Genomic DNA, 16,553 nt, shown 5'->3' with positions numbered 1-16,553 from the left:
TCTCGCCGCTACTCCTCTCGCCTTTCGCTCGGCTAATGTTACTTCATTTGCGGCATAGCGGCGAAGTCTGTGGAGGTTCCGTGCTATCACAGTGATATTTTGTTATTATGAAGCCTAAGAGTGCCATAATTTAATCAAAAAAGAAACATTCAATTAACAAAAACGGCCTCAAAACAAATATTTAATTAACAAAAACTGCCTTAAAATGAACACTCAAATAATAAAAACAGCCTTTTAAAATAAAAATCCTTTAGCAAAATATTATAAATAAAATGTTATAATTAAATGTTACATTTGAAATCATATTAATGGATTTTTTTTAACCAGCAAGACACTGTGGGTGCTCACCACCCCCTAATCTCTGAACCTAAAATCACGTTATTATTAAAATTAGAGGTATAAAGTTTAGCAAAGTAAATTGTATGTGCTAACGGTAAGTATTGAAACGTTGTATTGGTGTTGATAATTATACTGAATGTTGGTATCAGTTTGTAAATGTGAATTGTCTGCATTTCTATAGCGCTTTTCAAGTCACTGAAGACCTCCCAAAGTGCTTTACATTGTGCTTCACACTTACCGATTCACACCGATAGCAGTGTCAGCCATGCAAGGCAACTACCTGCTGATCGGGGGGGCATTCAGGTTTTTGGTACTGTTATGGTAAATGGTCTGATTTTCAAGTCAATGAAGACCTCCCAAAGCGCTTTACAATGTGCTTCACACTTACTCATTCACACACACACTCACACACCAATAGTGAGTCAGCCATGCAAGGCACCTACCTGCTTATTGGGGCCATTAGGGATTCAGTGTCTTGCCCAAGGACACTTCGACCTATAGCACGGAGGAGCCAGGAATCGAACCTGCAACATCTTGATCACTTGATCTCTACCTCCTGAGCTAATACTGCCCTCACCTCACCTCGCTTATGCACACCTATGGGGCAAATTCAGTTTTTGGAATGTGGGAGGCATGGAAAGAACATGCAAACTCCGCACAGGAAGCCCAGTCGCTGGATTTGAACCCATGACCTCAGAACTGTTCCACGGACGCGCTAACCACTCATCTATCGTGTTGCCGGAAACCATTCAGAGCTTTGTATTTGTTGGGACAAGCTGCCATCTAGCAGACAAATGTAGTATGTTAGCATGAAAAACAATCATTCAGCGCAGTAAAAAATTGGAGAATGCCAAATTCTGTTCAAATATGTTTTCTATTGTTATTAAGGGCTAAACTGTTTTTTTAATCTAATTTCGTTTTAAATTGGATACAGCCTAGCTCTGGGACATAAAAGCAAATATGCAAATGGTTGAGTAAGTTAAACGTAGAGAATGCAAACAATGCAATATAAATGGCAATCGTAGATTGAACTTGTCTTACTATTAATTGATGAATCACCCGTTGAGTTTTTTGAAATATCAAGTCACTGTAGTACATTTTTTTAAATATATATTTTTTGAGGAAAGATATTGACCACTTGATCCCAAGATGAGCGCTCTACCTCCTGAGCCAATGCCGTTACTGGTTTGACATGCATTCCTAAAACAACTTATGTCATTACTGTGTTGTTACTATGTTGTTATTGTGTTATTACTAGGTTGTCATTTGAGGAACTAGGGTTAAAATAGTCTCAGTCTACATCATGCCAGTTTAAATTCAATTTCCTAGAAAACCACAATGACTCATCATTGATGAGATATTGTGCTACACGAGCATTACGTTGGTGACCCCTAATCTAGACATTAGACTTATCTAGCAAAGACAAATAGCATTGTTTCTAATTAACTAGCTATTCTAAGGGTTCCTTGAGAATAAACACAATCACAGATATTCCCATTAATAGCTATGGCGCTTGTTTTATTTAATACTGCACTTGCTCACTAAAAAATGAGAGGAACAAGTGCCAATTTGTTTTGTGACACCATGGACATTGGAATGATTTCAATCGGGAGAAAAACGTGTAAGTGCTATTTAAGAATAGTTTGCATCGAATGTAAAATGAGAAGAATTTGAACGTGTGGAAAAGTGTGCAGATTTAGACGAAGATTTTGAAATCGGAATAAGGTGATTTGTTTGAGGATGTGTCAAATGGCAGGAGAAATTATTTTCGATACGGCACAAAAATATGAAAATCTGACTGCTCGAAAACAAAAATACAGAATTCAAAAAATTAAAACCTTTACGACAACGTTGAAATGTGACAAATGAGACACCTGGAATGTTTTCCAACACTGTAGTCAAGATTTTAACTCATCCACTTTCAAAGACAGCGATAGATCTCCAAGATCTATCTTAAATTCAATGCCATTGATTGCTTTAGATGTCAATACTATTTTTCATTTAAAGGTGGCGTATGGAATTTGGAACTTTTTTACTCGCTGATGCAATCTTCTGGCTTGTGTCATTATTGCAGCTCCTTATGTTGCACGTGCAGGTACGTGCATTTCTAAGACGCGCTCAAATAATTCATCTTTTTTGGAGGTTCAGGTTGGCGTTTGGACTTCACTTGAAACAGGCCTTTTCTTACTTTCAACATTTTCATGCGACACTAACAAAACACTGGGGTGACGAGCATTAGATCACTCTCCACGCCCCCTTCCCCATTTCCTCCAACATGTTTTCCGCAGCCCGAACAGCAGAGATGAAAAGCAGATAGGCACAGTGGCAAAATTGTTTTTATAAAGGCTCTTTGAACTCAGATATTGTTAACACATACTGTACTCATAGAAAATACTCCACTTTCAATTTTTAAGGACACCTCAAACGACACTCCCCACCTTTAAGTAGGCTGGAAATGAGTTTACAAGCTAAATATCTAATACTGTATTGCACCCAGCCACTCGATTGATTCATTAGTGAATCCTTTGACCACCAGCATCGTAGGAATACCATTTCCTGTGGTGTGTCTTGGGCAAGTACAGCCTGGGGGTGCCCATCACTCCCCAGGCTAACACATGTTTCCACCCAGTCTTGAACCGGGGACCTTTCGCATGTTAGGCAAATGCGCTAACCACTGCACTGCAGAAACATGCAAATAGATTTACAAAAAAGAAAAGGAAAAAAAGCATCTTTTCAATAAATCAATTGTTGAAAGAAATTGTCTGTTCAGTACTGTACATCTGTTGGCACTTCCGAGCTGACTTGCAGAATACATATGAAATGTCATACGGAGGAAATGAGGCGTCTGATTGGCAGCAATGTCGGGTCGTCTGCGATTAAGCCAGCAGCTACCATGGGCATGATGGCTGTGAAGATTCTGGAGAAAGGAAAACCAGCGTGTTCAAATCTGCTCCTCTCGAGAAAAATCGTGGATGTGCCATACTCACAGGTGGCGGATTTGGGATTCTGGCGGATCTGGCTGCAAAGACGATTCGCCGAGGAGGCAGCTCACATCCTCTGAATCCTCGCTGCGGATAAGATCGGGTGCAGAAAGGGACATTTTCAGTGTATTCTACGTTTGTATGTTTTGTCATTTGGACAAAAATCATGGCGGTGTCAGAAGCCGTCTTCTAGGCGAGGGTTGTCAAATTTGTTTTAGCCTGGGGGGCCACATGGCAGAAATCTTTTTAGGAATTTAATTAAAGTATGTTAAAAAAGAGAAAGAAAGACAGAAAAAGACAGAAGTAAAAAAATGAGAGAACGAGTGAAATAAATCAAATGAAAAAGAGGGAAGGGTTCAAAGAGAGAGAAGAGAAAATGAGAGAGAGAAAAGGGATAAAGAAAGAAAAAGCTCTCTCTCTCTCTCTCTCTCTCTCTCTCTCTCTCTCTCTCTCTCTCTCTCTCTCTCTCTCTCTCTCTCTCTCTCTCTCTCTCTCTCTCTCTCTCTCTCTCTCTCTCTCTCTCTCTCTCTCTCTCTCTCTCTCTCTCTCTCTCTCTCTCTCTCCTCCAGAATTCGACCTGATTTCAGTCATGTCTACGTGGTAAAATTGACTTAGTCAGTTAGGCAGCAAATGATTCCAAAGTAAATCTGATGAAGTTCAGGCGACGACCGTAAAATGTAGTTGACTTGGTTAATTTAGTCAACTACGAACAACAACAAATGAATTACGGTAGGGATTTGAAAAATTTAGACCAGTGGTCACCAACCTTTTTGAATTGTAAGACTTGAAAATAAAAGGACTAGTAAAATACAATTAAATACATACATTATTGTTATCTTGGGTTGAACCAGCCCGTTTTGGGGGGTGCTAAAGCGCCCCTAAATTCAACCTAAGCCCCCCAAATTGATCGCATTTTTCAAACTCTTATTTCCTTTATAAAAGAGGCTTAAATATAATGAAAAACGCTAGGTAAAATATAAAAAAAAAATTAAAAATAAAATGTGAACAACACAGCATCAGCGTGCCTTTAAATGGTTCAGTCCATTTCATTTGTATTCGTAATTTATTTATTTAAAAGATGCAAGATGCTTTTTTCCTTTTCTTTTTTTGTAAATCTATTAGTGTGCATGTTTCTGCAGTGCAGTGGTTTCTTTCTCCCTTTTTTCTTTTTCTCTAATCTACTAGTCCGGCCCCCAAGAGAATGTTTGTTCTATAATCTGGCCCCCGAGTTAAAACGAATTTGACACCCCTGATGTAAAGTAATGTAGACCGGGGCTTTAGGACACTGTGCCTGATTCATGAAGGTGAAAAGATAGAAATGTGAAGATATTTCCTAATAAAGTAATTACTATTATCAATAAATCATCTTCTCAGTTACATCAAATGTTTGTATGTGAATGGGTAAATCTTCCCCTACTAATTGTATTACTTCATCGATTTTTGCGCAAATTCCTTCCTCTGAAAAAAGTACCTCTTGTAATAGGCAAGCTCCTCCTCCAGGTGGAAAACTTGCGCCTTGAGCTGGTTTCGCTCCAGCAGGACATCGCTAAGCTCCTCCACAGTGAAGTGAGGAGCTTCCGACTCCGCTGCCTCCTCCGTGGGCGCTTCCTCCTGCACAAAGGAAATGAATGTAGCACAAAATATACGAACATTTTTATAGATATCCTTCAGGACTTCTGTCTTACCGGTAGGAATTCAGTCTTGACCGTGTCCTGCTGACTGCTTTTTGCTCTTTCGTCCACTGAGCTGCTGAAGATGTTGGGAAGATTCTCCAAGCCATCTGCGTCTTTTCTGCACTCGGCCCAAACCGAGTTAGCCTTGATGCAGTCGAGCGCCTCAATTTAGGACACCGGGAAAATATGCCAAAATGCACAATTTAAGCACACCCCAAGCACTTAACCATATAGTGAAAATGCTTGTATTGGATAAAGAATTTGAAATTGAGTGTAATTATAATTCGAAACTACATGAGCATTAAGTTGAAAATTATTTACATTTTAAAATCCGAATAACCAAAAACTTTTGACAGCACCAAAAAATTCTTAGAGGACAAAACATACCTAAATAAAATAACTGCATGGAGATGAAACATTGTCAGAATGAAAAAATACCAATATTTTAAAAATAATGGAAAAAGATAAACCCTGCACAATTAAAACAGCTCAAAAATGGGTTGAAAATTAAAAAATAACACCGAAAACGACATTATTTACAAAATATTGATGCATATTTTACATGATTAAATATAGACGATAAAAACCTGGGAAAATACCCAAATTAAATAAATACCATAAACAAAATATTTGAGAAAAACACGGGAAATGTGTTGTGATAAAACATAAATTTACAGTGCAAACAAATTATTAAAAATAGAAAACGGATGTTAATAATTAAACAGAAAATGTAGGGGTAAAACAAACTAAATACGAGGAGAGACTCAATCTCCTGCAAAAAACGATCATTGCAAATATTCTACTGCCCTCTAACGGTCAGAATTGGAGTTAAACCTGGATTTAAGAACGGAAAAATGCAAATGTTGTAAAAATAATTGGAAAATCAAACATTGAATTCAACATACCCAGAAAATAAATGAAAAGTAAAATGATACAATTATAAGTTTGCGAATTGATACAATATTTACACGTACTGTACATCATTTATTTAGAAAATAACTTGATTGGACAAAGCAGACTGTACAGAAATACAAAAAGGAGACCTGAAAATTTAAAACAAAAAATAAGAAATAGACAAAATAAGGAGAAAAATAAATGTAATGGCAAAGCGAACTCACCAAAAAGCAGTGTCCAAAACATTTTTAAATGTCCAGAATTGATATCTAATATTTGCACGAAAACACATTTCATAGTGCCCTGTTTAGGTGTAGCATGCACCTGTTCTCATGGGCGCGATGACGCTTCATCGGACAATGTCATAAAAACTAATGCTAGCTGCCGTTAATCACAAGGAACGAAGAAACGTACAGACGCTTCCCCTACTTACGACCATTCGACTTACGTAAAACGGTAGATTCTAATATTTTTTTAGGGACATCGAAAAATATCCGGACATTGCTGTAAGTTAGATTTTGTATTGTGTGCACCATTTTCCGAGTAAAGGACATTACTGTAGTACTGTAGTCATCCGTGTGGCGCTGTGAGAGGTCACTCAGCATCCAGTCCGAAGAAGAATTTCGGCTTCGACTTCCTAGTTTGTGTGTAATGTAAACACACTGCACTGTATCTCCAGCACGCTAAGAACTCTGACGTTTTTATTGTTTAATATCTCGCGCGTCCATTCAATATGGTTGGTGTAAAGTGTAAAGAAGAGGCGAGCCATTTCTTTTGAAATGAAAGTGGAATAAGAAAGATTAATGCAGTTTTGAAAACGGTTGGATTGCTTTTTTTTTCGTCCACTTTTTATCACTGAGGAGGAAGTCACCTAACTCTTCCAAAAGTAAGTTAAACATGACTTGACTGTAAAGATAAATAAGTTATTTGTGTCGCCCTTAATCACAAAGAGTCTTAAAGGGCTTCACAGAACACAGAATGTCAACGTCTAATGTGTAGCTTTGTTTTTCTGTACTATGCTTTATCATTCAGTCTGCTTTGTAACGTTATACAGCATATTATTTTATAAAATATATATATATATTTTTTTTTTTTTAGTTTTTAGCCTTTCATTCATCATTCAAGTACTTTTCGACCTTTGAAAACACAACATTAAAATTCAAGCATTTTCATGAACCTGTAAAAAGACTGTTTTCCATAAAACTCTTCTCAATTTCACCTGCGGAGACGTCCTGGAGCCAGATGAGGTGGAGAAGCTTTCCTCCATCTCGGCCACCTCCTTCTCCAGTTCCAATTCCTGCCGCTCCTTCCTTAATCGCTTGAGCTCATGCTGCAAGGCGACTATTTCGCGTTGGCGGGCCTGGGCTGCCGCTTCCAGCTCTACCCTCCGCCGTGTGGCCGCCTTGCAGTGCGCCTCCACCGTTCCCAGTCTTTGACGGAGATTCTGATTGATCCCAATCAGACGATGTTGCTGTATCTGGAGCTGGGACAAAAAGGGTGTAACCCAAAGGTCTAATAACAAATAGCTCCAAAAAGAACCCCATTTGGGTCAAGAGTAGACCAATCCACTACTTGGGTTATGTTGACCCAGCTTCCTGTAACGAGGACAGCAGAGAAAATAATCGGGACTACACTTCCCTCCATTCAGGACATTGGCCAGAAGCGCTGCCTATCCCATGCTAAGAACATTACCAGGGACCCGTCTCACCCCCATCATGGACTGTTCACTCTGCTAGCCTCTGGGAAGAGGTTCTGCAGTGTGCGGTGCAGGACCACCAGGCTCCGCAATAGTCTAGTCCCCCTGGCCATTAGACTGTTAAATGGTCAATCTAACATATAGTTAACTTAAATCTAAACGGCTGCTAATCTGACTTTTTGCACTACTGGCAGTTTTTTATAGCTTGCCACTCATTGCACATTGCTCTCTGCACTATGGTAATTACAGCGTTATTGTTACAGTGTTAATGTTACTGTGTACCTGACTTGTTAACCTGACTGCCCATTTTGCACATCTGGTTAGCTACTCTTCTTGCACTATCGGCACTATGGTAAATTACTATACGTAGCCAAAATACAATACAACTTTATTTATATCTGTACATTCAAGGAAACTGTGGGGGTCAGATGCATCGACATTTCGTTCTGTATACACGTGTACTAGAATGACAATAAAGTAGATCTGAATCTGAATCTGAATCTGTACCTGGGATGTTTTATTAAACAAAATCTGGATAGATTCTTCTGAAAACAAAAATAATAGCGATAATTCAAGAAAAAATAATTATCTTGTAAAAAACAAAATTAAAATTTGAACCCCCCATTTAGAAGTAATTCAGGGAAAAAAAACATGGGTTATTTTTTAAATATCACAGACTAAAAAATTGTCCGCGGGAAAAAAAAAAGGTTTTGTTTAGAACAGGGCTCACCAACCATTTTGAAGCTGAGAGCTACTTTTTGTTATTAAAAGGTTTAATAATTATGTTATTACCTCTTTATAAATATTAGGAGTGATTTTAAAATGGGCTCAAGTAATCATTAAAACATTACCATTGTATCAAGATTAGACACTGAGTGATACACAAATATAAATTCAAAGCTAATTTTAAAGGGAATTTTAGAAGAATTGACAATGTATCTAATGGCAATGATGAATTGTTTAGCATACCGATTCGAAATCAAACTTCCAAGAAAATCGCAATGATACATCACTGATGAGCTATTTTCAGAACGAGTCCGGCGACTACTCAGGAATGAATCTTTTTGTTTTAACCCTCCAAATAATGTGTCATTTGTTCAGAGCAACCTAAACAATTGGAGTATCATACAAATAACACACAAAGTTGGTTATTTTGTTTCAAATTCCAACAAATCATTCAGTCTGTTTATATCATTAAAATAACAACCCCAAAAAGTATTACTGTTTTAAGGTGGGGTGCATCATTAGAGGTATCCTTAAAAACTTTAAAAGATTGTCTCTATAACAATACCCAACCAAGTTCAAAGAGCCTTTATATATTTTTTTTTTTCCCCCATCGCGCCTATTTGCTTTTGTCATACTTTTATCAGAGCTGTAAGTGACTTGCAACACGTTTGGAAGTAGGAAAGGGGGGGTGGAGGGTCATTTCATGCTTGTGTTTTTTTTGTTATTGTAGCATGAAAATGGTGAAAGTACGAAAAGGCCTGTTTCAAATAACGAGCAAACACTAACCCAAACCCAAAAAAAGTTGAAGAAAGAAGAGTTTATTCACGCACATCTAAGAAAAGCATGTACTTGCACGCGCCTCACCAGCAGCTTAATAAAGGCTGCAATGATGAGTCAAGCCAGAAAATGGCGTCAGCAAGTTGAAATTTTTCAAATTCTGGACAGCACCTTTAAAGAATTTTAAAAATATATATAGTCATTTGATTATATTTCATGTTAAAAAAACAGTTTGCATTTTATTAACTAATTGGCTTCAAAAAAATGACCCGCAAAATGTATTATGTACAAACAAACCAAGAAAAATTGATGAAAATAATTGAAGTAATAAATAGGTCCACTTTTGATTGCAAAGACACTCACCACCTCAAGGTCGTCATTTTTTAGCTTCAGGTCGTGTTCTTTGGCCTCAATTTCATCCCTTTGCTTTTCCACCAACTCATTGAGCCTGGTCATCACTTGCTTTTCCTTCTCCGTTGTCCCTGTGAAGACACGGTATATTTACCAATGACGCAAGAGGAAATAATATAGCTTCACAGTGATTTGTAGTGTGCGCTGTTTGGTAAATATAGCCATCGACAACGTGACAAGAATAACTTTCAGTGTAAGTTTCCCTCGGACAGAAATTGTCCACTCCTCTATATGTCCCCATCTGATACTGTAGCAGCCATTTTGGAACTGACCCTTTCTGTCTCCGTCTTCTTCGTCCTGCTCTTCGACAAGAACGTGGCCGGGAGCTCGACCGGTCAGCAGCTTCTTATTCTCAGCTTGGAGCTCAGCCATCTGCGAGAGGAGACCTTCAACCTCGGTCCTCCACACGTCCTCCACCTGCTCCAACTCCTGATGAAGAATAAACAAAAATACAACAGTGGCGTTGTTAATGCATGTGTTGCCTTGGGGTGGCGCTGTCTTTTTTACCTCTTCTTCTTATTCTACTTAAATTACAAGAAGCCGATTTCTACGGATTAATTTTCTTTATATTGATTATATACAGTGCAGTGAAAAAGTATTTGCCCTCCCTGATTTTTGTATTTTTTTTACATATTTATCACTCACAAATGTTTCAGATCATCAAACCAATTTCAATATCACACAGAGACAACACAAGGAAACACAAAAATGCAGTTTTCAAATGTTGATTCTGTTTATTAAGGCACAAATAAATCAAAACCTAGCCTATGTGAAGAAGTAATTGCCCTCCCTTGATGAATCAGAAAGAAACTGTGATTAACTGCTGTTCAGGGAAAGCTGTGTTCAATTCCACAGGCCACACCCAAAATTGATTGCCGCCACCTTTTTTGAACCAAGGACTCGCTTAAATTGACTCTGTTAGACAAAGTGGGGTAGATTAGAAAATCTCAAGAACGCAATTGGCATGCCACGATCCCAAAGAATTCCAGAAGAAATTAGAAAAAGAGTAATTGAAGCTTAGCAGTCCGGTAAAAGTCTCAAAGCCATTTCCGAGGCTGTAGGGCTCCAGCAAACCATTGTCAGAGCCATTATCCACAAATGGACAAAACCTAGGAACAGTGGCCAACCAAGATTACTCCAAGAGTGCGACAGCACCTCATTAAGGACCTCGAAAAATATCATTGGAACTGCAGGCCTCGCTGGCCTCAGTTAGGGTCAGTGTTCATGACTCCACTATAAAGAAAAAAACACAGGCCAAAAATGCTATCCATGGGAGAGTTCCCAGTCGAAAAACACTGCTGTCCCCAAAAAAACACAGTGTCATCTCACATTTGCCAAAAAGCATCTTGATTATCCTCAATACTTATGGAGAAACATTATGTGGACTGAGGAGTCAAAAATGTGATGGTATGGGGATGCTTTGCTGCCTCAGGACCAGGACAACTTTCTGCGGTTGACGGAATAATGAATTCTGGTGTCTAAGCGAATATGCTCTCAAACTCAAGTGCTCTTGGATCAGGCAGCAGGACAATGATCAGAAACATACCGGCAAGTCCACTTCTGAATGAGAAAAACAAATGAAGGTTGTGGAGTGGCCAAGTCAAGGTATGGATTTAAATCCAATTGAGATGCTTAAACAAGCAGTTCATGCAAGACAACCTTCCAATATGGGAGATTTGAGACAATATTGCAAAGTGGATGGGCCAAAATTCCTTCACAGCGTTGTAGGAGACTTATTACCAATTATCATAAACGTTTAATTTCTGTTATTGCTGCTAAAGGTGGCCCTACTCGCTATTAGGTTCAGGGGGCTATGACACTTTCCAGATAGGTTTTGATTTTTTTTGTCCCTTAATAAATGGAATCAACATTTTAAAACTGCATTTTGTATTCCCTTGGGTAGTCTCTCGGTGATACTAAAATTGATTTGATGTTCTGAAACCTGCGTGAGTGATAAATAAGCGAAGAAACACAAAAATCAGGAAGTGGGGGAAATACTTGTAGCGAGAGATTAAAATGAAGGACCAAGCAATTGAATGCGGTAATATTACTGAAGAGTTCATAACTAGCATTGAGTTTTGATAACCATAGATTTATTACACTGACAAAATGGTGTACTGAAGCTACTGTATAATATTTTTTTTAAAGCTGTCTCGAGGATGTTTTTTTTAAAGTACAGTACATGGAAAAGTGGTTGCAAGTGCAGTGCGCTTTGCCACTATTTATTATTGAAAGTGTGGAAGCAACGCTCAACCCCCTGGCACCATCAGAATTATTCGGGAGGGGCATTTATAGAACTATTATTATGTGCCGTTATCCTATTGTTTTTATTCTATAACCCTAACCTTGTGTTCACTCCATTCGTTGCTCCAGCGCACACAGGTTCCCTTTCTTTCCTGGTTTAAGTTATTTCTGTTACACTTTACATTATATGTGGGAATACCTTAACAGGCGTGTCCGTCACATCTCACTGTAGTGTAGAATCACAAGACACCCTGTTTGTACTATCAACACAACTATAGGGGTACTTGGCAAAAACCGCAACACAAACAAGGATAGTTAGAAAAACAAATGGCAAAAATCCTTCAGTGAAGGACAAAATACTTGAAACTTAATTTGTATAAATAAACTAACTATGACACCTAAACTGTTTATCATATTCAAGCCCTGAACAATATTGCATTTTAAAAGAAAATGTATTTAAGTGTATTCCCACGTAAAATGTTTAAAAAGTGAGAAAAACGAGTTGAAGAAGGAAATGACTGTGAAGGGTTTGCCAACCAAACGCTGCTCAAAATTGGTTTGTATTTTCATATTTATCATATTCAATCCGGTGATAACTGTGCGATAACCCTAAAACAGTCCAGGAAGCTTCAGCACTGGAGAAAGCTGTTCAGCGTTCCATGCTTAGTGGTGTCCCGAAGACCCAGGCGGTTAAGGGATCCATGAACCGTGAATCTACATTCATTACTTATTAAAGTCGTTATTGTCGTTTATTTAAAATGTATGATTATATGATATTGCAATATTGTATTTTATATTAGCGCTAAGAGGCGACAAATAATACAAACTAGCTAGTACAGTACATGTGTTTTTGCTCATTTTTAATCAATATTCTCACGGAGGGCTGGACTTGCAAATGCCATAAAAAGTGTGTCTTAGCTGGAGGGAGGGATGAGGGTTTTTTGGGGACTCACAAATAAATTATGATTTGGGGATGCAAAATTTTGTTAAAAACGATTATTAAGGGTTTTATTTTCCTCAATATTGTTTTGCCTTCACTAAAATTGAATCTCTTCTAGTTTATAAACTGTGAATTTGAAGACAAAAAAAGCTAAATAACAATTTAAATTATTTCTACAAGTTTTTTTTTAACCTGGGGAAACTGACAGACTGGAAAGTTACAAAACTAGTATATAATCACTCATTTAAATACTAGTTCTAATGATTTTAAAGCATTTCTGCTTCTTTTAATATATACTTTTAATTAAAATGTTTACCTGAATATGGGAACTGTTAGATTACAAGTCTATTACCTGAAGAAGCTAAAGCTTCTTTGAACTGCTACAGAAACCCTGTTCTGCTTTTGTAAAAAAAAAATGTTTTTTCGTATTAAACAGTGCATCTTTTATTTTGAGTAAAAAAAAAACAAGATGACTTTCCTGGATTTTTTCTGGTAGATGAATTGTAGTCAGCAAATACAGTTGGAGTGTCACTTAGCTTTGGCGACATCAAGTGGAGATATTTAAAACTACAAGTTATTGTTTGACACGATCCAGCTGACTTTTCTCTTTGGCTTCTCTCAGCATTGTTTTAAATGTGGCTAAAAACAAATATATATTGTTATTTTTAAATTTTAAATTTAGGGGGTCAGTCTTAATACACACTGAAAAACAGACTTAAATGGCACTAAAAGCGGGAATATAATTGACCTGAAGGTGTTTCTTCTCCTGGGCCGTCCTGTCGCTGCGCTCCTGCGTCAGTCTAAGCAGCTCCCGCCGAAGCTCGTCGGTCTCCTGGCCGCCACCCGCGGCGTCGGTGCGGCGGACTACAAGCGTCTCCAGGAGCTCCAGGACCCCGACTACCTTGGGGACCACGCCGGCTAGAGCTTCACAACCGAAGCGCTCAATAGTCCGCTCGAATTCTTGTGCCAGGCCCGCGGCGATGTCGTACACGTCCAACACCGTCAACTCGGACCAGGGCTTCTCCAGGGCAGACATGACACGTTACGTGTACCCTAATATGCTTAGAAAATAACTTCGAAGGACTTTAAAGAAATTTTAAGTCATATTTTTGAAAGAAAACGGGGAATTTAAGAAAAGTGAAGGCGACTCGCGGTTCGACAGAACTTTTTCGGTCGAGTTTGTTGACAGGTTCAACTTCAATTTTAGACGATGCGTTCACGGACTTTTACTCAACTCGTTCACACGACAACTTTGATTTAAGACGATGCATTAGCGGATCTTGAAGAAGCTCGTTCATATGAAAAACTAGATGAACAGATATAAACACCAACTGTGAAATAGTGTGTAGGGCACAATTCAGAAAGTAGTATTATTATTAAGAAAACTAAATATGGAATTTTACGCAATGAATTTCGATTACATCAGTGACTTTTCCCGCTGCCTTAAGAACTTGAGACTATTGCAGGGGTCTCCAACGTGGTGCCCGCGGGTGCCCCCTAAGGACAGTTGGGATCCCCGCGGACCTTTCCCGAAAATGGCTCACCATTACTGGGTCAGTGATTATTATTTTTATTTTATTTTTTTTTATTTATTTTTTTTTAAAGTAATTAACCTGGTAATTACATAAGTTTTAGAAATTCAAATATTTGAATTCCAGTTTATGGACTTCCTGGAATTATTTTTTACATATTGATAATAATTTTAAGCAATAAATGTAAGGCATTGAATAAGAATATATTCATGTATTTGACAGATTTATCTTTTCACCTTTTCATCGATTTTATTTACAGGAAATACAATAAACTAAGGCAGCACGGCGGCGCAGTGGTTAGCCCTTGTGCGGCACAGTTCATGTCATGGGAACCTGTCGTGGGTTCAAATCCAGCTCCAGACTTCCTGTGCGGAGTTTGTATGTTCTCCCCGTGCTTGCGTGGGTTTCCTCCGGGCACTCCGGTTTCCTCCCACATACCAAAAAAACATGCATTTCAGGTGAATTGGCCGGTCCAAATTGTCCCTAGGTGTGAATGAGCGAATGAGTTGTCTGTCCCTGTGTGCCCTGCGATTGGCTGGCAACCAGTTCAGGGTGTCCCCTGCCCTGTGCCCGAAGATGGCTGGGATGGGCTCCAGCACGTCCGCAACCCTAATGAGGATAAGCGGTACGGCTAATGAGATGAGATGAGACAATAAACTAAATGGAAATGTACTGGTTTTATAAAGCAGATGAGCAAAAAAATGTAAAGTTTTTAAGCTATTTGGCTACCTTTTTAGTTTTGTAACTAGCAATATCCCGAGCTTTTTTTTTGCTAGGTATCATGGTAAAATTTAGCCTTTTGAGCTAGCTATCTAGCTTTTTTCAAGCTTCTTTTTTTTTTTACCAGTTTCTAGCTAGCTATCAAGCTACCCTTTTAGCTATTTAGCAAGCCATCTAGCCAAGTTTCTGTTTAGAAAATCATACCAAACTGAGTGTCCGTTGCGGTAAGTTTGAACTAAAAGTGTCTCTCAGCTTGAAAAATGTTGGGGACTTCTGGTCAGTTCCACATCATTCTCAAAGGAAATACAAAACCAACTCATAGCAAGTGGAAAGTGAAAACACTGCAGTACTTTCCATGTGTTTTGTAAAACATTTGCTAGTTGACAATACTGTATGTACTGTATGTATTTTCTCTGAGTCCCGAGGCTCACAGTAAGCAAGTAAAAGCCCTACCTCCCTAAAAAAAAACGCCAGGTGAGGGATGGGCTCTGCCGGGCTGTGCCTGCCCAAGGAACACCATTGGAAGTGGTGCCCCGAGAAACCAGGTGGTCAAGGGATCCGTGAACTTTAAAAAAGCAGTTAACAGGAAAACGATCACTGGGCTCCATCAGTTAATAATAAAATTGACGCCAATTTTCAGCTTGTTAGCAGGCTTTGTGAGAGCTTGATAACGATCCAGGTGATTGGAATCACCTGTATGGGAGCAGAGAAACCTCCAAAACATGCAGGATGTGTGGCTTTCCTGGGAAGGGTTAGCAACCCCTGTGCTATTGGCTCAACTACCTCCCAAAATGCCTTACTCTACATTCAGTTCAGAATCTTGTGCACTTCGTAAATACTTGGCAATTCCGTGTTACAATACTGTATCATTGTACTGCATTTCTCCGCTATGGGTCCAAACCTTGCAGTGACGCAAAAACATGATAACCATGGAAACTAAGGCTGTGAATAAGAAATACCAAGAAGTTAAAAGGAGTCATTGCCCTCGCTAAGTTTTATGGTCCTAACCAACCATCAGGACTATTAAAGATAAAGAGGCAACTAAAGCAACAAAGTATTCTAAGCGCACGACAAACCACACAAATTTGAAAGTCCCAATGTGTAATACCTGACTGCTAACTGGCACTGTGTTGTCCGGTACAAGCGGCCACCAGTGATACACAGCACAGCATGGCGGCAGGATGCCGGACAAACATGGTGCCGATCTAAGTGGAGATTCCACGGTGTAAAAGGAATAGAAATTTCTCAACCTGACTTTTTTTTTTTTATATTAAAAAATAACATTGATATGATTATTCATCTATTTTTGCATAGCATTTAAATCAATTGTTTTTTTGTTTTTTACTGGACGCTAGTATATTTGTACCACTGGTGGATAGGTGGATCCCTTCACAACTAGGGTAGTAAGAGCACCATTGCCTGTGGTGTGTCTTGGGCAAGTACAGCCAAGTGGCGCCCATCCCTCTCCAGGCTAAGAATTTTCCACGATAAGACACTACATATTACACACTGTCCCTTTAAGTTTTAAAATATATTTAAAACGTGGGAATATTTTTAATTCCCCAAATGAGCTTATTTGAATTTAATGGGTATGCAGTGTGGAAATGTTCGAGTACAATA

The 16,553-nt window shown here is 38.7% G+C and overlaps 1 protein-coding gene across 2 annotated transcripts; it reads right to left on the bottom strand.

The window, feature by feature from the left end:
- Nucleotides 1-2,657: 2,657 nt before the first annotated feature.
- On the bottom strand, nucleotides 2,658-13,940 carry LOC148366094 (RILP-like protein 1). Of its 2 annotated transcripts, none has more exons than XM_088336508.1 (8): nucleotides 13,430-13,940; nucleotides 9,770-9,926; nucleotides 9,450-9,568; nucleotides 7,107-7,370; nucleotides 5,008-5,155; nucleotides 4,792-4,918; nucleotides 3,327-3,407; nucleotides 2,658-3,256 (listed from the first exon to the last, which is right to left on the bottom strand). In XM_088336508.1, the coding sequence occupies exons 1-8, from the start codon at nucleotides 13,715-13,717 to the stop codon at nucleotides 3,163-3,165; spliced, it is 1,278 nt and encodes a 425-aa protein (XP_088192634.1). In that variant the 5' UTR covers nucleotides 13,718-13,940; the 3' UTR covers nucleotides 2,658-3,162. The 2 variants fall into 2 exon arrangements, with proteins under 2 accessions (XP_088192634.1, XP_088192633.1); XM_088336507.1 differs by having other exon boundaries at nucleotides 4,792-4,931; nucleotides 5,006-5,155; nucleotides 13,430-13,922.
- Nucleotides 13,941-16,553: the final 2,613 nt, after the last annotated feature.

This window comes from Urocampus carinirostris, chromosome 5 (assembly GCF_059441175.1).
Source record: "Urocampus carinirostris isolate Australia breed hairy pipefish chromosome 5, RoL_Ucar_1.0, whole genome shotgun sequence".
NCBI classification, from domain to species: domain Eukaryota; kingdom Metazoa; phylum Chordata; class Actinopteri; order Syngnathiformes; family Syngnathidae; genus Urocampus; species Urocampus carinirostris.
The sequence above is the reverse complement of the archived record's forward strand: the minus strand, read 5'-3'. Positions and strand labels throughout refer to the sequence as shown.